General features: G+C 39.8%; 1 protein-coding gene across 7 annotated transcripts in view; it reads left to right on the top strand.

The window, feature by feature from the left end:
- FAM13B (family with sequence similarity 13 member B) overlaps window positions 1-27,143 on the top strand; it is a 111,624-nt gene that overhangs the window by 58,815 nt on the left and 25,666 nt on the right. For all 7 annotated transcript variants that reach the window (XM_058441231.1, XM_032157981.2, XM_058441233.1 and 4 more), the window contains 3 exons: window positions 10,252-10,293; window positions 11,257-11,412; window positions 13,493-13,625. In XM_058441231.1, the coding sequence (XP_058297214.1) occupies window positions 10,252-10,293; window positions 11,257-11,412; window positions 13,493-13,625 (331 nt within the window). The remainder of the gene's footprint in view (window positions 1-10,251; window positions 10,294-11,256; window positions 11,413-13,492; window positions 13,626-27,143) is intronic.

The raw sequence follows: 27,143 nt of genomic DNA, 5'->3' as shown, positions 1-27,143 counted from the left end.
TTGTGACTATTTTTAATAGTAGTGTTGTATACGTTCTTATACACATCTTCTGGTGTACATGTGCATGCAGATGAAGACATAACACCTGTCTTCAGTTTTAGTAAGTATTCCCTAATTATTCAACGTACTTATTCCATTTTACATCCCTACTAACAGTGTGTGACAGTTGTTTCACATCCTTGCCAACACTTGGCGTTAACTAATCTTGTGAGCATATAAGAGTATTTCATTGTCACTTTAATAAGAGCCCTCCCCTTTTTCATATGTGTTTTGGCTGATTCCTACTTTTGTGAACTTTAGTGGTTCATTGGAGGTTTTTTTTTTTTGAGACAGAATTTCGCTCTCGTTGCCCAGGCTAGAGTGCAATGGCATGATCTCAACTCACCACAACCTCTTCCTCCCAGGTTCGAGTGATTCCCCTGCCTCAGCCTCCCGAGTAGCTGGGATTACAGGCATGCGTCACCATGCCCGGCTAATTTTTGTATTTTTAGTAGAGATGGCGTTTCTCCGTGTTGGTCAGGCTGGCCTCGAACTCCCAATCTCAGGTGATCTGCCCGCCTCGGCCTCCCAAAGTGCTGGGATTACAGGCATGAGCCACTGCGCCTGGCCTTTTTTTTTTTTTTTTTTAATTCTTTGTCAGGAGACTTTAAAAATATATATTATATTAAAAATAGGTTTTAAAATTTTATTATTTTTTATTATATAAAGAATTGTTCCTGGCTGAGCATGATGGCTCACGCTTATAATCCTAGCACTTGGGGAAGCTGAGGCGGGAGGATCACTTGAGCTCTGGAGTTTGAGACCAGCCTGGGCAACATGGTGAAACCCTGCCTCTACAAAAATTACAAAAGTTAGCTGGGCATGTGCCTGTAGTCCCACCTACTTGGCGGTCTGAGGCAGGAGAATCCCTTGAGACGGGGACATGGAGGCTGTAGTGAGCTTTGTTTGTGCCACTGCACTCTAGCCTGGGTGACAAAGTGAGACCCTGTCTCAAAAAAAAGTTGCTAATTTTAATCAAATTTGTCACTCTTTTCCTCCTGTGGTTAATGCTTTTTGTGTCATGTTTAAGAAATCTTTTCCTAAGTAAACATTTCCACATTATCTTCTTACCTTTATTATTTTACGTTTCATGTTTAGATCTACAATCTACCCAGAATTGATTTTATCTCTCCTGTGTGAGGTCGGGGCCAAGTTAACTTTTTCCATTTGGATACCAAATTGTATCGCATTCATTTTTGAAAACACTGCCATTTCCCTGCTTTCTGTACACCACCTTTTGTTCTAAATGAAGTGTATATGATGGTTGTTTTTCTTTTCTGTCTGCCTATTTTTATGTGTGGGTGCCATACTATTTTATTTACTTCGGCTTTATGGTATTTGAGGTTTGGGATAAAGTACAGATCTCCAACAAAATAACACTGTCACTTCAGGAGATTCTGATACAAATGGTCCATGGATGACATCCCTGCTCTAGAGATGCTACAAGAGAGCTCCCAAATTCTGGCTTAGTGTATTTGCCTTTGTTTATAGTTATAAAAACACATTATTAAATGGAGCCATTTTAGTACATAGTTGCACACATTGTTTATGCTTGCACATATAAAAACAATTTCTGTTATTATTGTCTAATCTTAACACCAATGATTTCACAACAGTCCATTGTATGTGTCCTGATCCATTTTATATATTCATTTGCTGATGTTTCTTTCTTAAAGATAATTCTGCAAATATAGTAAAATGTTAATTGTAGACTCTAAATGTTGGGGCTATAGGTGTTCTTATACAGTTTATTTTCACTTTTCTGTATTTTTGAAAAGTTTTATAATATTGGAAAAATGCTACAGAGAATACTTTATGGTATAAAATCCATCCTCCCCTTTTGTATCTAGGATAGATTGTGGTAGATTTGATAAACCCTTTTTGATAGAGTCTCAGACTTTCTGAGTCAAAGTGCATGCACATTTTTAGAGCTCTTTGAAATGCATTACTAAATAGATTTCCGTAAGAAATTTTTACTCATTAACCTTCCCACTAGCAACATGCATGCCAGTTTCATAGCCTTTATCGATATACTATATTGACATCAGCAGAAATATATATAAATTTTATTTTAATCCTTATTTGTTTTTTTTTTTTTGAGATGGGGGTCTTGCTATGTTGCCCAGGGTGGCCTCAAACTCCTGGGCTCAAGTGATCCTCCTGCCTCAGCCTCCTGAGTAGCTGGGACTTGAGGCATGAGCCACTGGCACCTGGCTCCTTATTTTAAACTTGTATATCTAGTTAGGTTGATTATTTTTCTTTTTGGTTATTTAATTCTTTATGAAATATCTTGTATCCATTTACCTACTAGCATTTTATTGATAATCTAATCTGACAAAAAAGGGTGAGAAAATTCCTCTGGGAAAATGAGCAGATGACTAACAAGGGCAAATCTGAGAAAGAACAGAGAGGATATAAGCCCTACCAAGAATTAAAACATTATATAAAGCTTTAGTAACAGACTGATGAAGTAAGTAGTTGAGAATTAGAGAGCTTCTTCAGAATTTGGTATAAGATAAAGCAAGGTGAGTGACGCAGAAGACGGGTGATTTCTGCATTTCCATCTGAGGTACCGGGTTCATCTCACTAGGGAGTGCCAAACAGTGGGTGCAGGACAGTCGGTGCAGCGCACGGTGCGCGAGCCGAAGCAGGGCGAGGCATTGCCTCACTCGGGAAGCGCAAGGGGTCGGAGTTCCCTTTCCTAGTCAAAGAAAGGGGTAACAGACAGCACCTGGAAAATCGGGTCAGTCCCACCCTAATACTGCGCTTTTCCAACGGGCTTGGAAAACGGCACACCAGGAGATTGTGTCCCGCACCTGGCTTGGAGGGTCCTACGCCCACGGAGTGTCGCTGATTGCTAGCACAGCAGTCTGAGATCAAACTGCAAGGTGGCAGCCAGGCTGGGGGAGGGGCGCCCGCCATTGCCCAGGGTTGCTTAGGTAAACAAAGCAGCCAGGAAGCTCGAACTGGGTGGAGCCCACCACAGCTCAAGGAGGCCTGCCTGCCTCTCTAGGCTCCACCTCTGGGGGCAGGGCGCAGACAAACAAAAAGCAGGAACCTGTGCAGACTTAAATGTCCCTGCCTGATAGCTTTGAAGAGAGTAGTGGTTCCCCCAGCACGCAGCTAGAGATCTGAGAACGGGCAGACTGCCTCCTAAAGTGGTTCCCTGACCCCCGAGCAGCCTAACTGGGAGGCACCCCCCAGTAGGGACAGACTGACACATCACTCGGCCGGGTACTCCTCTGAGACAAAACTTCCAGAGGAACGATCAGACAGCTGAATTTGCGGTCTCACGAAAATCCGCTGTTCTGCAGCCACCGCTGCTGACACCCAGCCAAACGGTCTGGAGTGGACCTCTAGCAAACTCCAACAGACCTGCAGCTGAGGGTCCTGTCTGGTAGAAGGAAAACTAACAAACAGAAAGGACACCCACACCAAAAACCCATCTGTACATCACCATCATCAAAGACCAAAAGTAGAAAAACCTACGAAGATGGGGAGAAAACAGAGCAGAAAAACTGGAAACTCTAAAAAGCAGATCACCTCTCCTCCTTCAAAGGAACGCAGTTCCTCACCAGCAACGGAACAAAGCTGGACGGAGAATGACTTTGACGAGCTGAGAGAAGAAGGCTTCAGACGATCAAACTACTCTGAGCTACGGGAGGAAATTCAAACCAATGGCAAAGAAGTTAAAAACTTTGAAAAAAAAAATAGATGAATTTATAACTAAGATAACCAATGCGGAGAAGGGCTTAAAGAAGCTGATGGAGCTGAAAGCCAAGTTTCGAGAACTACGTGAAGATTGCAGAAGCCTCATCAGGAGCCGATGCGATCAACTGGAAGAAAGATTATCAGTGGTGGAAGATGAAATGAATGAAATGAAGCGAGAAGGGAAGTTCAGAGAAAAAAGAATAAAAAGAAACGAACAAAGCCTCCAAGAAATATGGGACGATGTGAAAAGACCAAACCTACGTCTGATTGGTGTACCTGAAAGTGACGGGGAGAATGGAACTAAGTTGGAAAACACTCTGCAAGATATTATCCAGGAGAACTTCCCCAATCTAGCAAGGCAGGCCGACATTCAGATTCAGGAAATACAGAGAACGCCACAAAGATACTCCTCGAGAAGAGCAACTCCAAGACACATAATTGTCAGATTCACCGAAGTTGAAATGAAGGAAAAAATGTTAAGGGCAGCCTGAGAGAAAGGTCGGGTTACTCACAAAGGGAAGCCCATCAGACTAACAGCTGATCTCTCAGCAGAAACTCTACAAGCCAGAAGAGAGTGGGGGCCGATATTCAACATTCTTAAAGAAAAGAATTTTCAACCCAGAATTTCATATCCAGCCAAACGAAGCTTCATAAGTGAAAGAGAAATAAAATACTTTACAGACAAGCAAATGCTGAGTGATTTTGTCACCACCAGGCCTGCCCTAAAAGAGCTCCCGAAGGCAGCACTAAACATGGAAAGGAACAACTGGTACCAGCCACTGCAAAAACATGCCAAATTGTAAAGACCATCGAGGCTAGGAAGAAACTGCATCAACTAATGAGCAAAATAACCAACTAACATCATAATGACAGGATCAAATTCACACATAACAATATTAACTTTAAATGTAAACAGGCTAAATGCTCCAATTAAAAGACACAGACTGGCAAATTGGATAAGGAGTCAAGACCCATCAGTGTGCTGTATTCAGGAAACCCATCTCACATGCAGAGACACACATAGACTCAAAATAAAGGGATGGAGGAAGATCTACCAAGCAAATGGAAAACAAAAAAAGGCAGGGGTTGCAATCCTAGTCTCTGATAAAGTAGACTTTAAACCAACAAAAATCAAAAGAGACAAAGAAGGCCATTACATAATGGTAAAGGGATCAATTCAACAAGAAGAGCTAACTATCCTAAATATATATGCACCCAACACAGGAGCACCCAGATTCATAAAGCAAGTCCTGAGTGACCTACAAAGAGACTTAAACTCCCACACAATAATAATGGGAGATTTTAACACCCCACTGTCAACATTAGACAGATCAACGAGACAGAAAGTTAACAAGGATACCCAGGAATTGAACTTCAAGCTCTGCACCAAGCGGACCTAATAAGACATCTACAGAACTCTCCACCCCAAATCAACAGAATATACATTTTTTTCAGCACCACACCACACCTATTCCAAAATTGACCACATAGTTGGAAGTAAAGCTCTCCTCAGCAAATGTAAAAGAATAGAAATTATAACAAACTGTCTCTCAGACCACAGTGCAATCAAACTAGAACTCAGGATTAAGAAACTCACTCAAAACCGCTCAACTACATGGAAACTGAAAAACCTGTTTCTGAATGACTACTAGGTACATAACAAAATGAAGGCAGAAATAAAGATGTTCTTTGAAACCAACGAGAACAAAGACACAACATACCAGAATCTCTGGGACACGTTCAAAGCAGTGTGTGGAGGGAAATTTATAGCACTAAATGCCCACAAGAGAAAGCAGGAAAGATCCAAAATTGACACCCTAACATCACAATTAAAAGAACTAGAAAAGCAAGAGCAAACACATTCAAAAGCTAGCAGAAGGCAAGAAATAACTAAAATCAGAGCAGAACTGAAGGAAATAGAGACACAAAAAACCCTTCAAAAAATTAATGAATCCAGGAGCTGGTTTTTTGAAAACATCAACAAAATTGATAGACCACTAGCAAGATTAATGAAGAAAAGAGAGAAGAATCAGATAGACGCAATAAAAAATGAAAAAGGGGATATCACCACCGATCCCACAGAAATACAATCTACCGTCAGAGAATACTATAAACACCTCTACGCAAATAAACTAGAAAATCTAGAAGAAATGGATAAATTCCTCGACACATACACCCTCCCAAGACTAAACCAGGAAGAAGTTGAATCTCTGAATAGACCAATAACAGGCTCTGAAATTGTGGCAATAATCAATAGCTTACCAACCAAAAAGAGTCCAGGACCTGATGGATTCACAGCCGAATTCTACCAGAGGTATAAGGAGGAACTGGTACCATTCCTTCTGAAACTATTCCAATCGATAGAAAAAGAGGGAATCCTCCCTAACACATTTTATGAGGCCGGCATCATCCTGATACCAAAGCCCGGCAGAGACACAACCAAAAAAGAGAATTTCAGACTAATATCCTTGATGAACATTGATGCAAAAATCTTCAATAAAATACTGGCAAACCGAATGCAGCAGCACATCAAAAAGCTTATCCACCATGATCAAGTGGGCTTCATCCCTGGGATGCAAGGCTGGTTCAACATACGCAAATCAATAAATTTTATCCAGCATATAAACAGAACCAAAGGCAACCACATAATTATCTCAATAGTTGCAGAAAAGGCCTTTGACAAAATTCAACAACCCTTCATGCTAAAAACTCTCAATAAATTAGGTATTGATGGGACGTATCTCAAAATAATAAGAGCTATCTATGACAAACCCACAGCCAATATCATACTGAATGGGCAAAAACTGGAAGCATTCCCTTGAAAATGGCCATACTGCCCAAGGTAATTTATAGATTCAATGCCATCCCCATCAAGCTACCAATGACTTTCTTCACAGAATTGGAAAAAAACTACTTTAAAGTTCATATGGAACCAAAAAAGAGCCCGTGTCGCCAAGTCAATCCTAAGCCAAAAGAACAAAGCTGGAGGCATCATGCTACCTGACTTTAAACTATACTACAAGGCTACAGTAACCAAAACAGCATGGTACTGGTACCACAACAGAGACATAGATCAATGGAACAGAACAGAGCCCTCAGAAATAATGCCGCATATCTACAACTATCTGATCTTTGACAAACCTGACAAAAACAAGCAATGGGAAAAGGATTCCCTATTTAATAAATGGTGCTGGGAAAACTGGCTAGCCATATATAGAAAGCTGAAACTGGATCCCTTCCTTACACCTTATACAAAAATTAATTCAAGATGGATTAAAGACTTACATGTTAGACCTAAAACCATAAAAACCCTAGAAGAAAACCTAGGCATTACCATTCAGGACATAGGCATGGGCAAGGACTTCATGTCTAAAACACCAAAAGCAATGGCAACAAAAGCCAAAATTGACAAATGGGATCTAGTTAAACTAAAGAGCTTCTGCACAGCAAAAGAAACTACCATCAGAGTGAACAGGCAACCTACAAAATGGGAGAAAATTTTTGCAACCCACTCATCTGACAAAGGGCTAATATTCAGAATCTACAATGAACTCAAACAAATTTACAAGAAAAAAACAAACAACCCCATCAAAAAGTGGGCAAAGGACATGAACAGACACTTGTCAAAAGAAGACATTTATGCAGCCAACAGACACATGAAAAAATGCTCATCATCACTGGCCATCATAGAAATGCAAATGAAAACCACAGTGAGATACCATCTCACACCAGTTAGAATGGCGATCATTAAAAAGTCAGGAAACAACAGGTGCTGGAGAGGATGTGGAGAAATAGGAACACTTTTACACTGTTGGTGGGACTGTAAACTAGTTCACCCATTGTGGAAGTCAGTGTGGTGATTCCTCAGGGATCTAGAACTAGAAATACCATTTGACCCAGCCATCCCATTACTGGGTATATATCCAAAGGACTATAAATCATGCTGCTGTAAAGACACATGCACACGTATGTTTATTGCGGCACTATTCACAATAGCAAAGACTTGGAACCAACCCAAATATCCAACAACGATAGACTGGATTAAGAAAATGTGGCACATATACACCATGGAATACTATGCAGCCATAAAAAATGATGAGTTCGTGTCATTTGTAGGGACATGGATGAAGCTGGAAACCATCATTCTCAGCAAACTATCGCAAGGACAAAAAACCAAACACCGCATGTTCTCACTCATAGGTGGGAATTGAACAATGAGAACACACGGACACAGGAAGGGGAACATCACACACCGGGGACTGTTGTGGGGTGGGGGGAGGGGGGAGGGATAGCATTAGGAGATATACCTAATGCTAAATGACAAGTTAATGGGTGCAGCACACCAACATGGCACATGGATACATATGTAACAAACCTCCACATTGTGCACATGTACCCTAAAAGTTAAAGTATAATTAAAAAAAAAAGACAAAAAAAAAAGATAAAGCGAAAGCTCACCAGAGATCACAAATTAAATGTCTAAGAGTGTTCAGTTTATAGATTTTTCCCCACACCATTCAGTATGCCACATTGTCATTGGATTATAATTAGATATTAAAAATAAAATGAATATTTCTCGATAGGCAAGGAATCATCTAAGTTTAGTAGAGATTGCACATATTACCAAGGAAAATAAAACAGATTGCACCACATAAAGATTCAACTTTTTTAATTTAATAGCAGCTGATAACCAAAATGTAAAAATATAAGCAATAGTTTATTAAAGCAAAATATCAGAAAATGATTTAATATCCTAGTTGAAGTTAAGACTCTTTAGGGAAAGCCTCATTTATCTTTTTACTTTTTGTTTTTTTTCTACAGAAGTCAATAAATATTTAACTTTTAGCTCACAGGAAGCCACTAGAAATAAACTGATGATGGCTACACTCTTCTTTGTACCATGTTTTGGGGTTTTTCCCCCCAGCTTTTTTGGATTTCAGAAATGAAGTTCCAAAAAACTTTAGTTCTTTTATTTTCTTTCTTTTTTTTGAGACAAGGTATCTTTCTGTCACCCAGGCAGGAGTACAGTGGCACGATCACAGCTCACTGCAACTTCCCTGGGGTCAAGCCATCTTCCTGCCTCAGCCTTCCAAGTAGCTAGGACTACAGGCATGCACCATCGTCGTGCCTGGCTGATTTTTAGTTTTTTTTGTAGAGATGGGATCTCGCTGTGTTGCCCAGGCTGATCTTGAATTCCTGGTTTCAAGTGAACCTCCAGCTTCAGTCTGCCAAAGTGCTGGGATTACAGGCATAAACCACTACACCTAGCCAGAAAAATCTTTAAGTATGAATATTGGTAAACACTTCCCTGGAGACGATCAGCATGAAGTACTTTAGAACCAAAAATAATCCATTCATTGGAAACTAGCATGATACTGGCAGTTAACAAAAAATATTTTTATATGTAGGAGGGGTTATGTGTGTCAGATCAAGAGGGCTTACTGTTGTTTGATAAAGCATTTGTTCACTTTGCTACTGAGAGACATGAAGATTGCCGAGTGAATGAATGGTAAATGATACTCATTTGGTTTCCTGCATTGGATCCTGACAATACTAACTTGATAGCGTTTGTTCTGCATTTTGGTTAGAGATTGTATTGCCTCATTTTGGAGGATCTTCATAAAACTAATTTACATTTAAAAAATGATGAGGTAGCTACAGATGTGGTGTTCAGGTCAAGAAGGCAGGGTCACTCCTCCCTATGGCTAAGTGTTGGCTGTGATGATGTGCTTAGGCACACGGTGCCATTTAAACATACCTTGTCTTTTATCTGATAAATGATTTTTTAAAAATTACCTGTATTCATGAACAGCTAATACTACTGTTCACTTAAATCCAGTACAACTAATTTTCCCTCCAGCTTTGGAAATCGATCAGTTTTTCTCCAACTGAGCACCAGAGAAAGTAGTTGTCCCACTCTCACCCCCACAAGTATATATATTTGGGGGTCTTTTTGTGTGAAAAATTGTTTCTTTAGAAAATTAGATTCATCATCTGTGAGAGGTATTCATGCTGTGGCATGTGTGTTTTTGTTTTTAGTCACTTTTTTTTTGGTTGTAGAAGGCAGTAGAGCATCTTTGTTAATAGCAGGGGCTTTGGGGTACCCAACCCATGGCCGTATGCATTTGGCCAAGTTAATTAACATCTTTGAGCTTCACTTTTGTGGAAAGGGGGAAGTAATTGTAACTCCTTGGGTATTGAAAATTATTAAATGAGAGATAAATGCAGGTAATGGTCTTAGCTCATAATGAATTCTAACTTTAAAATTTTTGGTCTTGTTAGTGATACGTTTTTCCAAATTTCTTTACTTTGGTTAATATTTGAAAGCTTTACCAACCAGATTCAGAAAATATTTCCAACTTGATATGTAAACAAGAATACAACACTTAGTATGTGCTCTCCTGGTTGTGTCAAGGTAGTGCAAATGTGGCAGATTTCAGCACATTTTGTAGTTATTGAGTATTGAACATTTTTATAGCTAATTTCTTTCTTTGATTGCAGCACCCATATATCTCCCATCAGCATCCTACCAGCCTCTACAGAGTAAGTAGTATATTTATAGAAGACAAATTTTTAAGATTTTAAAATACTACTAAGCTGTAGAAATGAAAATAATGTACTTGTTGTGCTCACTTTAGAGGAAAGACTGTACACAGCCAGTAAACTAGTTTTTTATGTACTGTGATAGTAACAAATGAAGAAGAAACCCATGGCATTAATATACAAAATAAAGATGAGCTTTCTTCAGATGATTTTTTTTAAATCCTCTGAAATAATTGAAAAATGTTCATAGAATATAAGTTTTAAAAAAGTAGACTTTACATAAAAAATGTGAGCAGTACTCATAGTTTCTTTCTTTCTTTTTTTTTTTTTTTTTTGAGACAGAGTCTTGCTCTGTCGCCCAGGCTGGAGTGCAATCTCGGCTCACTGAAAGCTCCGCCTCCCGATTTCACGCCATTCTCCTGCCTCAGCCTTTCCGAGTAGCTGGGACTACAGGCGCCCGCCACCACGCCCGGCTAATTTTTTTTTCGTATTTTTAGTAGAGACGGGGTTTCACGGTGGTCTCGATCTCCTGACCTCGTGATCCGCCCGCCTCGGCCTCCCAAAGTGCTGGGATTACAAGCGTGAGCCACCGCACCCGGCCTCATAGTTTCTTTCATTTATCTGTTAGTAGATTATTTTGCTTTATAAGTATAGCTTTGAAAAGCCTTATTTAGTGGTTTTCTGTATAGTGAGGAGTGAATTATAGGGACAACTGATCCTTCCCATCCCAGTAATAATAGTGACATTATGGTTGATTTGTATATGATTGTCTGTTTGGGTAAATTTTACTTTTAAAACTTAAGCTAGTATCATGCATTCCTTTTATGTATTTCTTTTTACACTTTGGTTTACCCATTTAAGTACCATAATAGTTTTACTGGTCATAGGTTTTAGCATTTATGTCTGTGTCACCAGATATCCAGTTAGAGTGACTGCTTCTTACTAAAACGTGTTGTTTTGTAGTATTTTAGAAAGAACAATTAGAGCAGCTGTGGAACAGCACCTTTTTGATCTGCAGAGCAGCATAGATCATGATCTTAAGAATTTACAACAGCAAAGTGTGGTGTGTAATAACGAAGCAGAAAGTATTCATTGTGATGGGGAAGGATCTAATAACCAGTAAGAAACATTTTACTGTTGTTTATTAAATGTTATAAAATTGTTTTATCTTAAAAGTGTATTGCTACTTAAATAACAGGATCTCATCTTTCTTGGAGATTTCTGAAAGTCGTTTGTGAAAAGTGACTTTGTATATATACTTGTTTATGCATCCATACTTAACACTAGATATCTCATAACTTTTTTCATAATATGTGTTTTATTAAGTCCAACACAGGTTCGTTTGTTTTTTGTTGTTTTTTTCCCCCTGAACATCGAATGAAGTAACAAGCTTACCTTTAGGAATTATGTTGTATGAAAAATAACTTGAAAAAATTAGACTCTGCAACAGAGTGATCTAGACAGACAGTTACAGGGGCAGCAGATTGATATCACTATAGTGCATATAATCATTGAGTGAAATGGTGGGCAGAATCATCCTTTGCTATTTAAATAGTTATCCCTTGTCACCAGCCTCTCCCCTCCTTACGTTTTTGTTAGATTAGCTCTTAATACAGGTTGAGCATCCCTAATCCAAAAATCCAAAATCTGAAGTGCTCCCAAATCCAAAACTTTGAGCACAGACATGATAGAAGAAATGCTCATTTGAGCATTTTAGATTTTGGATTTTCAGATTAGGGATGCCAGTCTGGCACCTCTCCTTGGGATGTTGTGAGGGACCTTGTTTGTTTTGCTCTCTGAAAATTTTCATAAGCAAATGAATGGCTTTTAAAATAATTTATGAGCCAGTTGCTAACTGGCAAATATTCCAAAATCTGAAAACAAACAAACAAAACAAATCTGAAACACTTCTGGTTCCAAGCTTTTCCGACAAGGAATACTCAACCTGTATTTAAATACGTGTTAATTTTAAGAGTACCTGTAATGCATGATGTTACTCCACTCTTCATCTGACCTGTTACCTTTAAATGAAGGAAAGCCTCTCTTTGTTTTCTGTTACTTCAGTCCTGTATTTCAGGATACCCGTGTGCCTCCCTCAGAGACCATGGTGCAGTGATTTCATGTTTTTCATATATCAGTTTTTTGGGGGTGGTGGGGGACAGATGAGAAAGATGTACCCAAATCTAGAAGATTCATAGGAAGGTAAAGAAAAAAAAAGATAATTGGGGAGTGGTTTTTTTTTTTTAAAGACAGTTTTTAAAAGAGCTAACTAGAATAGCTATCAAATATAAAATGAAAAATGTAAATGGATGTGAAAACCAGTGCTGGAAATGTTTATTTTTGGAATACCATATAGTACAATTGCAAGCGTGCCATGGATAGCACTGCCAGCCAGTGCAGCTCTATTTGATGGCCCTGGTTTGTGTACTTTGAAGGCATGATTAGAATGCATACAACTGGGAAAAGGCAGGAGAGGGAATGAAAAGAGAAAAAAATTAAAAAAAAAAAAAAAGCATGTATACAACTGGATCTATTGGGAGTATTTGGGCAGAATGTGAAGGAAAAAATCAGTATCTAAATGTTAGAAATAGTGGGAAAATGTTTCAAAGGATGTAAGCAGATTTCTTGGAGTTTGTCCTTAGCTTAGCTAGGGATCCTGTAAATCTATACCCATTGCTCAGACGATAGTCTTATTTTCACCACTGGGGAACACATGTTCTATTGAGGGTAGTGGTATCATCTTTGAAACAAAAACTGCAGTGTTTTGGATATTTTAAACTGTAAGATGACAACTCTGCAGTAGGAATCTATTTCTGTTTTACTTGATAAGGTGTTGGACACTGTAGTGTCTAGTACTGGACTTGTATTTGATCAGGATAGATGTGTCATTATTATGTGAGAGTGTGCATTTATAAGGGAAATGATTATTTTGGCACATAAATTATTTTAAAAGCTATTTATTCGCTTATGAACATTTTTAGAGGGGATAGCATGGTCTCTCACAACATCCCAAGGAGACAAAAACGTAGCAGATTTAATAATCTAATTTAGCAAGACAAAAGTGTGGATTTTTGTGAAAAGTACACATTTTCTTTAACAAGTAAAAGTTTCAGATCATTATTGATATTTACTTATTTTAAAGTAAAGGCATTACACACTCAACATTTGGCCTGATCTAATTTTTAAACTTCATCCCTAGGGTTGATATTGCTGATGATATTATTAATGCCAGTGAAAGTAACAGAGACTGTTCAAAACCTGTGGCTAGCACTAATTTAGACAATGAAGTTATGCAGCAAGATTGTGTATTTGAGAATGAAGAAAATAACCAGGTAAGGAATGTCAAAAATATGTGTTAGATGTACAACTTTGATTGCTTCATGTGTTTCTTTGACGCCAGAAGTTATAGTTCAGTATTTTGCTGATACACTTAATTGTCTCAATTATAAATCCCCAAGAATATACATTCTTTCAGAGTTTAGGAAACATCACTGGGTAGAGAAGTATAAAACAACTTATTGGCTGGGTGTGGTGGCTCACGCCTGTAATCCCAGCACTTTGGAAGGCCAAGGTGGGCAGATCACAAGGTCAGGAGATTGAGACCGTCCTGGCTAACATGGTGAACCCCCATCTTTACTAAAAATACAAAAAAAATTAGCTGGGAGTGGTGGCGGGTGCCTGTAATCCCAGCTACCGGGGAGGCTGAGGCAGGAGAAAGGCGTGAACTCGGGAGGCAGAGCTTGCAGTGAGCCAAGATTGCGCCATTGCACTCCAGCCTGGGCGACAGAGTGAGACTCCATCTCAAAAAAAAGAAAAAAAACAACTTATTTTAAATTATTTTCCTAGAAATTATGATGTCAGCCGAGGTGGCTAGGTGGTATTATGGTTGACTTTTGTTATTTTTAAGACAGCTTCTGTATTTCTTAGGAGTTTTGCTGAAGAACATGGTATAGGGGAGAACATATAATATTCTCATACAGTTCTTAGGATGGGATAGATCCCTGTAACAGAATATTGGTTAACAAGAGAAAAATAAGTTTTAAGACATGTGTACCTCATATATACATGGGAGATACTCGGGGGAAGTGAGTAAATCTCTCAGAGGTGGCTTAAATACCATCATGTCCTGAAACAAAGGAAAAAAGGGTGTTGGGGAGACCTAGTTGTAATGAGATGACCAGGAAAAGCACTGTAAGCAAAGTTAAGGTTTGCTCTGAAGATTGATAGTTTTTAGTGATTTAGAGTCATCTTTCTCTTGCTCGTACAGAGAGGAGACACCCGTAGAAATGGAAATTTCTACTACAAATGAAAATTTCTTTTATAAAAGGGTAACTTCTCTGTATTATCCTGTGTTTGCTATTTCTGAAAATAATAAGCTCAAAATAATCCTTATGCCAAGGATTGGTGTGGCATGTTCTGAACCTCCACTGTTGGCATCCTTTCTTGATTAGCAAAAACCTAGGAACATTGTTATAATAATGACTAAATTATTGTCACTGTCTCATTTGTTAGTGACAACTTTTTTAAATATAATTGCCATTATATGCAAAAAGCATCTTTCTAAGACATTCAAAATGTAATTTTGATACTACTTTTAAAAATAAGATGCTAAATTAATAGATAAGGTGGGTTTCCTCAGTATATTTTCATTCTAAACCATCCACTAAAGTAGGGCTAAAGAGGAATTGAGAGTAAGAAGACTTAGGTTTTGTATTCTGCCTTTGTTCAGTATCAGTGTGACTTTGGCCAAGTTACCTGACTTCCGAATTGCATTTTGCTTTTCTCTAAATAAGTGGGGGTAATACCTATGTTAGAGGATTATGATAAAAAGATGTGAACATATTATAAAATTATTTTATAAACTAGAAGACATTTCAAAGAAGTTACGTTGCCACTGTTAGTTTCACAGACTTGGGTGTATTAGGTTAACAGCTTTTCGGTTATTGCTTTTATAGTTGTCCTCTTGCCCTTTCCTGGATTATCAGTTTCTGCCTGTCTACCTAGTCATTCCCATCAGTGTAAAACATTTATACAGTTATTTCTTTCTTTTTTTTTTATTATACTTTAGGTTTTAGGGTACATGTGCACAATGTGCAGGTTTGTTACATATGTATCCATGTGCCATGTTGATTTCCTGCACCCATTAGCTCGTCATTTAGCATTAGGTATATCTCCTAATGCTGTCCCCGCCCCCCCCACCCCCCACCCCACAACAGTACCCGGAATGTGATGTTCCCCTTCCTGTGTCCATGAGTTCTCATTGTTCAATTCCCACCTATGAGTGAGAACATGCGGTGTTTGGTTTTTTGTCCTTGTGATAGTTTACTGAGAATGATGTTTTCCAGTTTCATCCATGTCCCTACAAAGGACACGAACTCATCATTTTTTATGGCTGCATAGTATTCCATGGTGTATATGTGCCACATTTTCTTACTACAAGGCTACAGTAACCAAAACAGCATGGTACTGGTACCACAACAGAGATATAGATCAATGGAACAGAACAGAGCCCTCAGAAATGATGCTGCATATCTACAACTATTTGATCTTTGACAAACCTGACAAAAACAAGAAATGGGAAAAGGATTCCCTATTTAATAAATGGTGCTGGGAAAACTGGCTAGCCATATGTAGAAAGCTGAAACTGGATCCCTTCCTTACACCTTATACAAAAATTAATTCAAGATGGATTAAAGACTTAAATGTTAGACCTAAAACCATTAAAATCCTACAAGAAAACCTAGGCAATAACATTCAGGCCATAGGCGTGGGCAAGGACTTCATGTCTAAAACACCAAAAGCAATGGCAACAAAAGCCAAAATTGACAAATGGGATCTCATTAAACTAAAGAGCTTCTGCACAGCAAAAGAAACTATCATCAGAGTGAACAGGCAACCTACAGAATGGGAGAAAATTTTTGCAACCTACTCATCTGACAAAGGGCTAATATCCAGAATCTACAATGAACTCAAACAAATTTACAAGAAAAAAACAAACAACCCCATCAAAAAGTGGGCAAAGGACATGAACAGACACTTCTCAAAAGAAGACATTTATGCAGCCAGAAAACACATGAAGAAATGCTCATCATCACTGGCCATCAGAGAAATGCAAATCAAAACCACAGTGAGATACCATCTCACACCAGTTAGAATGGCCATCATTAAAAAAATCAGGAAACAACAGGTGCTGGAGAGGATGTGGAGAAATAGGAACACTTTTACACTGTTGGTGGGACTGTAAACTAGTTCAACCATTGTGGAAGTCTGTGTGGCGATTCCTCAGGGATCTAGAACTAGAAATACCATTTGACCCAGCCATCCCATTACTGGGTATATACCCAAAGGACTATAAATCATGCTGCTGTAAAGACACATGCACACGTATGTTTATTGCGGCACTATTCACAATAGCAAAGACTTGGAACTAACCCAAATGTCCAACAACAATAGACTGGATTATACAGTTATTTCTTCCAAGTTCAGAAAAAACCCTCTCTCGACTCCCCCCATCCCATTCTAGCACATACACCCTGATTTCTCTGCTTCCCTTTATAAATAGAATTGCTGGAAGAATTGCCTGTGTCTCTTTTCTTTAACTCTTCTCCTCCCATTCTCTCTTAAATTCACTGCAGCGATCCTTTCCTCTGACCATTCATTCCTCTGAAATAGCTTTTGCAAGTCACCATTGATGTCTGTTGAATGTTTTTACTTGATCTGATAGCAAAGTTTGATTCAATTAATTACTCCCACTACCTTGATATACTTTTTTCACTTGGCATTCAGGATATCTCACTGTGTTTGTTTTTTTTTTTTCCTACACTGGCTGTTCTTTCTCATTCCCCTCTGCTGATTGCTTTTCCTCTTCTGAATCTCTTAAATTTAGAACGGCCCAGGGCCCATTTCTCAGATTGCTTATTTTTATTCACTTCCTTGGTAATCTTGTTTAGTCTAATGGCTCTAACTACCATCTATATGCTACTGATTCCCAAATTTGTATCTCCAGTCCAGAACTGTTTTGGAACTTTAGATTACTATATCCAACTAGGCACCCAACATTTCCACTGGTATATTTTTACCAAACATCTGTTGAGTAGGAAAGATTTCTTTCCTTACCCATCATTAGGTTCATAGCTGAGCCACCTGTAACAGAAGACATTTGTAACAAGAGAAAAGCATGCACATTTATTTAATGTAAGTTTTACATGACGTGAACACCTTCAGAAATCAAGACCCACAGAAACAGACACCCCTGTGTATTTTAATGCTTTGGTTTGATGAAAAGTGGACAGTGGTGGGGATGAATAATTAGACAAAGAGGATGATAAATAAAGGGCAGCTGATTAACCAAGGCCTGTTTGTTCAGATTCTTTTCTATGTCCTTGTGTATTCAGAGATAAGGGCATTCCTTTCATCCAGGTATAGGGTAGATACTTCTGGAATGAAGGTTTTTTTTGTTGTTGTTCGTTTGTTTGTTTGTTTTGAGATGGAGTTTCGCTCTTCTTGCGTGGGCTGGAGCAGTGGCGCAATCTCAGCTCACTGCAACCTCTGCCTCCTGGGTCCAAGCAATTCTCCTGCCTCAGCCTCCCGAGTGGCTGAGATTACAGGCGCCTGCCACCATGCCCAGCTAATTTTTTGTATTTTTAGTTGTGACAGAGTTTCACTATGTTGGCCAGGCTGGTCTCGAGCTCCTGACCTCAGGTGATCTGCCTGCCGTGGCCTCCCAAAGTGCTGGGATTACAGGCGTGAGCCACCACGCCCAGCCAAAGGTTTTATGACTTACTTCAGAAGATAAGTCTGACCACTTTTTACTGTTTCTACTGCCACCCTGCAGGTCTAAACTGCCATCCTCTCACCTGGATTAATATTGCCTCGTAATTAATCTCCTCATCTTTGTTTCTTGATGGTGCGTTCTCAGCACAGAGCCAGAATGATCCTTTTAAGAGGAAAATTAGATAATACCACTTCTCTTCCTAAAACCTTCCAGTGCCATCTAGCTATCAAAATATAGCTATAGGCACTACGGAATATTGGCTGTGATAGTCAGGATTGAGACAGCTAAATCATAAGTCCTGTCTGGATTGCTTATTTGTGGATATCTCCTTAGCTTACATTCTTACCTAGTCTTGCAGATACTTCCTCAAATTTACCAAATCTCATCACTCTCTATTTATGGCAGGCCCTCCCACTTACCCACCCACTCCAGTCTCTGAACTTTTTGTCCTTTTTCCCTGCTTCTCATTCCTCCCCACTTTTTTTTTTTTTTTTTTTTCCCCCTGAGATGGAGTCTGTCTCTCTTGCCCAGGCTGGAGTGCAGTGGCACAGTCTCGGCACAGTACAGCCTCAGCCCCCTGGGTTCAAGCCATTCTCCTGCCTCAGCCTCCCAGGTAGCTGGGATTACAGTCATGTGCCACCACGCCCAGCTAATTTTTGTATTTTTAGTAGAGACGGGGTTTCACAGTGTTGGCCAGGCTGGTCTCGAACTCCTGACCTCAAGTGATCTGCATACCTCAGCTTCCCAAAGTGCTGGGATTACAGGCATCAGCCACTGCACCTGGCCCCCTCTCCACTTTAGATAGTGTTATAATTATTTTATGTATCTTTTAATTTTTATTTTTAGAGACAAGGTATCACTCTTTCCCAGGCTGGAGTGCAGTGGTGTGATCATACTCACTGTAACCTCAAACTCCTGGCCTCAAGCGATTTTCCTACCTCAGTCTCCTAAAGTGTTGGGATCACAAGCATCAGGCACCATGCCCAGACATATCTTCTATATTACTAGTCTGTTTATTGTCTGTTTCCCACTGTTAGATTAAAACTTCATGGGGCCACTCACAGTGGCTCATGCCTGTAATCCTAGCACTTTGGGAGGTTATGGTGAGAGCGTCATTTGAGCCTGCGAGTTTGAAACCTGCCTGTGCAATGTAAGGAGAACCCACCTGTACAAATGGAAAAAAAAAAAAAAAAGCCAGGTGTAGTGGTGCTCCCCTGTGGTCCCAGCTACTTGGGAGGTGAGGTGGGAAGATCACCTGAGCCCAGGAGGTAAGGCTGCAGTGCGTGGTGATCACAGCACTGCAGTTCAGCCTGGGCGACACGGTGAGACCCTGTCTTTGAAGAAAAAAGAAAAAAAACTTCATGAGGGCTGAGATTTTTGTCTGTTTTGTTCTTTATTACATCCCTATTATCTAGAACACTTAGTAGGTATTCATTAAGCATTTGTTGAATGTAAGACCAGAATAGCATCTGGCACATAGTAAGCTAGTAAGCAACTCAGTAAATAATTTGTTGAATGAAATCGGTGTATCAGGCTGGGCGCAGTGGCTTACGCCTGTAATCCTAGCACTTTGGAAGGCTGAGGCAGGTGGATCGCTTGAGCCCAGGAGTTCAAGGCCAGCCTGGGCAACATGGTGAAACCCCATCTCTACAAAAAATAAAAATTAGCCAGGCGTGGTGGTGTATGCCTGTAGTCCCAGCTACTTGGGAGGCTTAGGTGGAGGATTGCTTGAGCCTGGGAGGTAGAGGCTGCAGTGAGCTGAGATTGTGCCACTGCACTGCAGCCTGGGTGACAGAGTGAGATCCTGTCTCAAAAAAAAAAAAAAGAAAGAAAGAAATTAGTGTATCAATTACTTTATAAGGAGAGCAGGAATTAATTCTTTCTAAAATTGTTTTTAGGAAACTTTTATGAATGATGGGTTCTTGGCCTTGAAAAGCCTGTCACCATTTCTTCCCCCCAACCCCAGCTAAGAAGTTCAGTGATACTCTTATTTGAATAAGTTAGTTCAGTTGGGCAATACACAATAATACCTGTTTATTTGGACAATACAAGCAAAAATACCTGATTTAAGTTCTCTTTCTTTTTTTTTTTTTTTCTTGAGATGGAGTTTCGTTCTTGTCGCCCCGGCTAGAGTGCAGTGGTGTGATGTGGGCTCAGTGCAACCTCCGCCTCCTAGTTTCAAGTGATTTTCCTGCCTCAGCCTCTTGTCTACCTGGGATTACAGGCATGTGCCACCACGCCTGGCTAATTTTTTTTTTTTTTTTTTTTTTTAGTAGAGACGGGATTTCTCCGTATTGATCTGGCTGGTCTCAAACTCCTGACCTCAGGTGATCCTCCCACCTTGGCCTCCCAAAGTGCTGGGATTACAGGTGTGAGCCACCATGCCCGGTCGATTTAAGTTTTCAATGACTTGATAATCTAGGTTGTACATGCACATACTTTCTAATACAGAATGCGACTAGTGCTATTAGGGCACTATAGTCTTGCAGAAGAGAGGAAAGAACTTCTGGCCAGGGTAGTTATGGAAGGTCTTGGAGTGAGGGGGATTTTGAACTCGGCTTTTTATAGGGCTGGATTTGGTTCAAGATTTGTGAAAGAGATTAAAATGAATAATGTAAGTAAAGATTACAGGGAAATGTTGAATGTTAATGAAGCAGAGCTACTTGTAGAACTCAGGGTATTGTGGGAGGATATATAGTAGAAGATAATTCTGGAATATTGGTAGATTTGGGTCATGTGTAGAGCCTGGAATACTATCTTAAGAATTGTAGATTATCCAGTAGAAGAAAAATATAGAAAACTTTGAAGCAGAGGGAATGATGTACCCAGATCTGTATTTTAGGAAGAAGGTTTTTGTAGTAGTCATAAAAAGTTTGTAGGAAAGACTGGGGGTAAGGACAATAACAATCGGTAGGCTTTTTGCACTATATTTGGTGAGCACTTCAAATATCTGAGCTGGTGGGCATGGTGGCTCACGCCTGTAATCCTAGCACTTTGGGAGGCCAAGGTGGGCGGATCACCTGAGGTCAGGAGTTCGAGACCAGCCTGGCCAACATGGTGAAACCCCATCTCTACTAAAAATACAAAAATTAGCCAGGCATAGTGGCACATGCTTGTAATCCCAGCTACTCGGGAGGCTGAAGCAGGAGAATGTCTTGAACCCAGGAGGAGGAGGTTGCAGTGAGCCGAGATTATGCCACTGCTCTTCAGCCTGGGTGAAAGAGTAAGACCCTGTCTCAAAAAAAAAAAAAAAAAAAAAAAGTCTGAACTGTGAGCCCCAGGGAAGGAAGGAAAAATAGAGAAAATTCCAAAGGTGAAAATGATTTAAGATTTAGGTGCAAACTGGGGTAAGAAACACAGACACTAAGAGATTGGAAAAGAGATCAGTGTTGCAGAACTGGAATATCAAGGTGGTTTATATGAAGCAGATGTTCAGGTCTTGAGCTGTGGCTGGTGGTGGAGGCTCATTTTGTCTGTGAGTGAATGCCATTGCCAAAGCAGTGACTTGAATAAGAGAATAAATGGGGATTGAAGAAACCCTTGGGGAACCTCTGTATTCTAGCACTTTGGAGGAAAAAAAGCAGCCATGACCATAGCAGTTGGGAATGTCAAAGAGGATGGGATTTTTTCCTGAGTCTGAAAGTTGGTCAAAATAGAGAGGTAAAAGGAGAAAAAAGGTGGTGGGAGGCAAAGGTACAAAAATAATAAGAGTAAGTTTAATTTTATTTGCTTGCTAGGGGGGTTAAAAGTCTAATGAAATGGCTTTTTTTTTCTTTGCCTTTGCTGTTGAACAAAAAATTTAAGAATACCCAGGAACAATATATTTAATGCTGGTGAGGGTAGGTTAAGATAAGTGGTCTTATACAGACATCGGAAGTATAAATTGCTGTAAACTTCCTGGAAAACACATTAACAGTAAGAACAAAAGACCTTAAACCTTTGATCCAGAAATTTCAAAATCTAGGACTGTTTCCTAAGGAAATACATACAAATCAGAGGTGTATGCAAAGATTTTTCTGCCAGAATTCTTACTGGGGGTTTATTTGCAGGAAAAAAATATGGGAAACACAGAAAGTCCTAAATGGAAGATGATTAGCTAAATCATAGTATATCCATATAATAGGATATTGTTGAGTCATTTAAAATTATTTTAAAGGCCCAAGTAATAGTTGCAAGGTAAAGTTATTTTGGGGGAAAAAAAAACCATACAAAACCAAGTATAGATTACTAAAGCTAATGCAGTCCCAATTTCTTTGTGTGCATGCACTGCATGTGTGTGTGGCACATAGTTAAAAGGCCAAGTCAGAATATTCACAGTGGCCTTCTGGCTGATAGATTATGGATGATTTTACTTTTCTTCATATGTTCTTATATTTAGGTTTCCAACAGTTTCTCTGATTTATAATCAAATAATTTAAGCAAAAACTTCCAAGTAAAGAAAATTTCTTGGATTTAGTGATAGAAATTATTGGTAAAGAAAGAGGAGCTTTGGTAGGTAGAGGATTTCATGGGTGAGAATGAGTATCAGGTGAGTAGGTAGAAGCTGCAGTGTGTGGAATGCCTTTTGGACAAGTTTTGCATTGAAATTAAAAGGAAAGAGAAGGCCGGGTGCGGTGGTTCATGCCTGTAATCCCAGCACTTTGGGAGGCCAAAGTGGGCGGATCACGAAGACAGGAGATGGAGACCATCCTGGCTAACACGGTGAAACTCCATCTCTACTAAAAATACAAAAAATTAGCCAGGTGTGGTGGCAGGCGCCTGTAGTCCCAGCTACTCGGGAGGCTGAGGCAGGAGAATGGCATGAACCCGGGAGGCGGAGATTGCTCCACTGCACTCCAGCCTGGGCAACAGAGCAAGACTGTCTCAAAAAAAAAAAAAAAAAAAAGAGTTGAGCAGTCTGGTTGTGGAAGAGATATTCCCCTCTTCCCCACCCCCGCCCCCCCATTTCTGCTTTCTTGATACAGGATGGAGATTTGAGCATGTCAGTAGGAATCAGTCACTAGATAGGGAGAGACTAAAAAATGTCAGAAAAAAAAAAACCCAGGGTAGTTAGGGGAACACTGCATAGAGGGGGTTGGGAGTGAGAGATGGAAGGAAGGTGATTCAGCGTGCAAGTTGAGTGACTATTCCTAAATAGGAAAAGCTACTTTTAATCTTCAGTAAAAGAGGATATATAGAATATTTTTTTAAGTGAGAGGTGTTTTGGGGACTTAATTCAGATGGCTTTGAAATGCATTTGCAGAGGGTGAGGAGACAGGAATTGGGTTTGGATCTGAAGAAATGGGTAAAGTTTTGCAAGAGTCTCTGTGGAGAGAAATCAGACAGAACTGAGTCACCCGATATTCAAGAACCAATGGAGTAGGTCTAACTGAAGTTTGATGACATGAATTTGTAGTGAGCCAACTAGGAAGGTATGTTAAGTGACACATTTTCTTGTAGCATCTCTCTGTCCGGAGGACAGAAAGCTGGTCATAAACTAGACCACATTGGTAAGGGCATTGACTAAATAGCTTTGAAATAGTTAGCCAGGGTACAGAGTGCATGTTGGGTGGATTAGAAATTTAGAATGAAGTTTTCAAGCGGTGACAGTAAGGTGAAGAAGTTGCAGAAGAGGGAAATATTAGTTGGACAGGATGTACGAGTTTCAAGTGTATTATGGCGTGGCATGATTCAAGTGGCTTTGGTAGAAAGTAACTTGTGTCTAGGAAAGTATAAGGCTAGATAGAGTAGGAGTCAGCAAATTTTTTGTGTAAAGGTCTAGACAGTAAATATTTTAGGCATTGTGGGTATATAGTCTCTGCCACAACTACTTAACTCTGCTATTGTAGCATGGACGCAGCCAGAAAAAACCGTAAGAAATGAGCATGGCTGTGTTCCAGTAAAATTTAACTTATGGACACTAAAATTGAATTTCTTGTCATTTTCACTTCACAGAATATCATTATTCTTTTGATTCTCCCTTCTACCCCCAATCATTTAAAATGTAGAAACCCTTTTTAGCCAAGTGACCATGCAAAAACTGGCAACAGGTTGGATTTGTCTTGTATGCTGTAGTTTGCCAACACCTGGGCTAGAATATTGTAAGGAGATCAACATTTTAGACTTAAAAGATAATGTTGGAGATTTGTTTTCTCTGAAATTGACTTGCAGTGTAAGGAAACCAAATTGCTTTTTAACGTTTCAAGCTGATCACATAAACTTATGAGTACTAGGTGCTACATAAACCACAGTCCTACAGTGTATTGGTTAGCCAGGCTGAAATTAATCTTAAGGAATCTTTTTTTTTTTTTTTTTTAGGCAGAGTCTCAGTCTCGCCTAGGCTAGAGTGCAGTGGCACGATCTCAGCTTGCTGCAACCTCTACCTCCCAGGTTCAAGTGAGTCTCATGCCTCAGCCTCCCAAGTAGCCGGGCTTAAAAGTGTGTGCCACCACACCTAGCTAATTTTTGTACTTTTTTTTTTAGTGGAAACTTATATTGTGACTGTCTTTTACGTTGACCTTTTTTTTTTTTTTTTTTTTGAGACAGAGTCTCGCTCTGTCGCCCAGATTGGAGTGCAATGACGTGATCTCGATTCACTGCAACCTGTGCCTCCCGGGTTCAAGTGATTCTCCTGCCTCAGCCTCCCGAGTAGCTGGGCTTATAGGCACACGGCACTACACCTGGCTAATTTTTGTATTTTTAGTAGAGACGGGGTTTCACCACGTTGATCAGGCTGGTCTCGAACTCCTGACTTCGTGATCCACCCGCCTCAGCCTCCAAAAGTGCTGAGATTACAGGTGTGAGCCACCGCGCCTGGCTTACATTGACATTTTTATAGAAATGTTAAGTCTTTTAATTCTATTTTTTGAGACAGGGTCTTGCTTTGGTCACGCAGGCTGCAGTGCAGTGGCATGATCACAGCTCACTGCAATCTCAGCCTCCCAGGCTCAAGCAATCCTCCCACCTCACCTTACCAAGCAGCTGTGACTACAGGTGCACGCCATCACACCTGGCTAATTTTTAATTTTTTTGTAGACAAGGAGTCTCACTTTGTTGCCTGGGCTGGTCTTGAACTCCTGGCTTCAAGCAATTCTTCCACCTCAGCCTCTGAAAATACTGGAATTACAGATGTGAGCCACCATGATGGGTCTCGTCTTTTCTGTTTCCAATTGTCCACATCCACATTTTTCTGTTGGGTTGTCGGTATTTTTCCTTTTTGGTTTGTACATTTTTTTTTTCTTTTGAGACAGAGTCTCGCTTTGTCGCCCAGGCTGAAGTGCAGTGGCGTGATCTCAGCCCACTGCAACCTCCGCCTCCTGGGTTCAAGCAATTCTCTGCCTCATCCTCCCAAGTAGCTAGGATTGCAGGCACCTGCCACCACGCCCAGCTAACTTTCATATTTTTACTAGAGATCGGGTTTCCCCATCTTGGCCAGGCTGGTCTTGAACTCCTGGCCTTGTGATCCACCCGCCTTGGCCTCTCAAGGGGCTGGGATTACAGGCATGAGCCACTGTGCCTGGCCATATTTTTTATTTATTAAGGAACTACCTACTTTCTTACGATCAGTTGCAAATATATTTGTTTCCAGTTTTTTGTCTTTTGACTACTTAAAGTCATTTTTGATGGTGTTAAACTTTATCGTCTTTTTTCGTTTTTTTAGATTTTAGGTTTTAATGTCATAGTTGGGAAGGCGTTCCCTATTCTGAGATTATAAACTAACTTTCTTCTTTTAAAAAAATACTTCTTTGGTCTCATTTTCTACGTTTGAATATTTGACACATTTGGAATTTATCATGGTGTGAGATGGTGAAGAGGAGATTCAGCTGTTTGTCCTACATGTTTACCTAGATATCCCAACACCTTAATTTTTTGAATAATATGTCTTTTTCCCACCAATATGAAATGCCACCTTTATTATAAACTAAATGCCTGGATACATTTGCAATAAAAGTGGTGTTTCAAATCAGTTGAGTGTGTTTCTCATTCATTCACCAGCAATGAGTGACAGTGCCACATTCTTGCCAGTATTTGATAGTGTTAGTGTTTTGGATTTTGGCCATTCTGATAGATGTGTAATGGTATCTTGTTTGAATTTTGAGTTTCCTAATGACATACGATGATGAGTTTTTCATATGCTATGTGTGTATCTTCTTTAGTGAGGTGTTTATTCAGGTCTTTTGCCCGTTTTTTAATTGGATTGTTTTCTTATTGTTGAGTTTTAAGAGTTTCTCTCTCTCTCTCTCTCTCTCTCTTTTTTTTTTGAGACAGAGTCTCTGTCACCCAGGCTGGAGTGCAGTGGTGCAATCTCGGCTCACCGCAACCTCTGCCTCCTGGGTTCAAGTGATTCTCCTGCCTCAGCCTCCCATGTAGCTGGGATTACAGGCATGTGCCACCATGCCCAGCTAATTTTTGTATTTTTAGTAGAGACGAGGTTTCGCCATGTTGGCCAGGCTGGTCTTGAACACCTGACCTCAGGTGATCCGCCCACCTCGGCCTCCCAAACTGCTGGGATTACAGGCGTGAGCCACCACACCTGGGCTATATTTTGGATAAGCTTATCCAATAGGTTTTTGCAAAATAGAATTTTTCTTTTTAATGTGCTACTAGATTCTGTAGTAAATATTTAGGAGTTTGATACAAAGGGATTATTCACTATAGACTTTGATTAGGTAGAAGTTGTACAGTAATCAATATTTTGGGAGTTGAAAGTGTATGAAGGTGAAAAAAAAAAGTGTATGAAGTTGAATAGCCTGATTAGAACTCACATCACAATACCTGGATTTATCATCAGTAAAATCCATTCATTTCAGGATACCTTCATTGATGGTGCCCCTTCAAAACTTAGAATTATTCATACCTTGCAAACACTGAGAAACTGCTTTATCTCCTTTCAGAAGTGGAGACCAGAAGTATTTATAAACTCTAGCAGATAGTCAAGAGGAAGAGAAGGCTATAAATTTGACGTGTACTAGTCTTAAGACCTCATCAGTTTTGATCATATTAATTCAGTAGAAGAGAGAGAGTAGGCTAGATAGAAGTATATCAATATGCAGTTTATTGAGTGTTTGTTCAGCAAATGAAAGGTACAGAATGGAGT

Source organism: Hylobates moloch, unplaced genomic scaffold (assembly GCF_009828535.3).
Source record: "Hylobates moloch isolate HMO894 unplaced genomic scaffold, HMol_V3 SCAFFOLD_6, whole genome shotgun sequence".
NCBI lineage: Eukaryota > Metazoa > Chordata > Mammalia > Primates > Hylobatidae > Hylobates > Hylobates moloch.
This window is presented reverse-complemented; position numbering and strand designations above follow the sequence as displayed.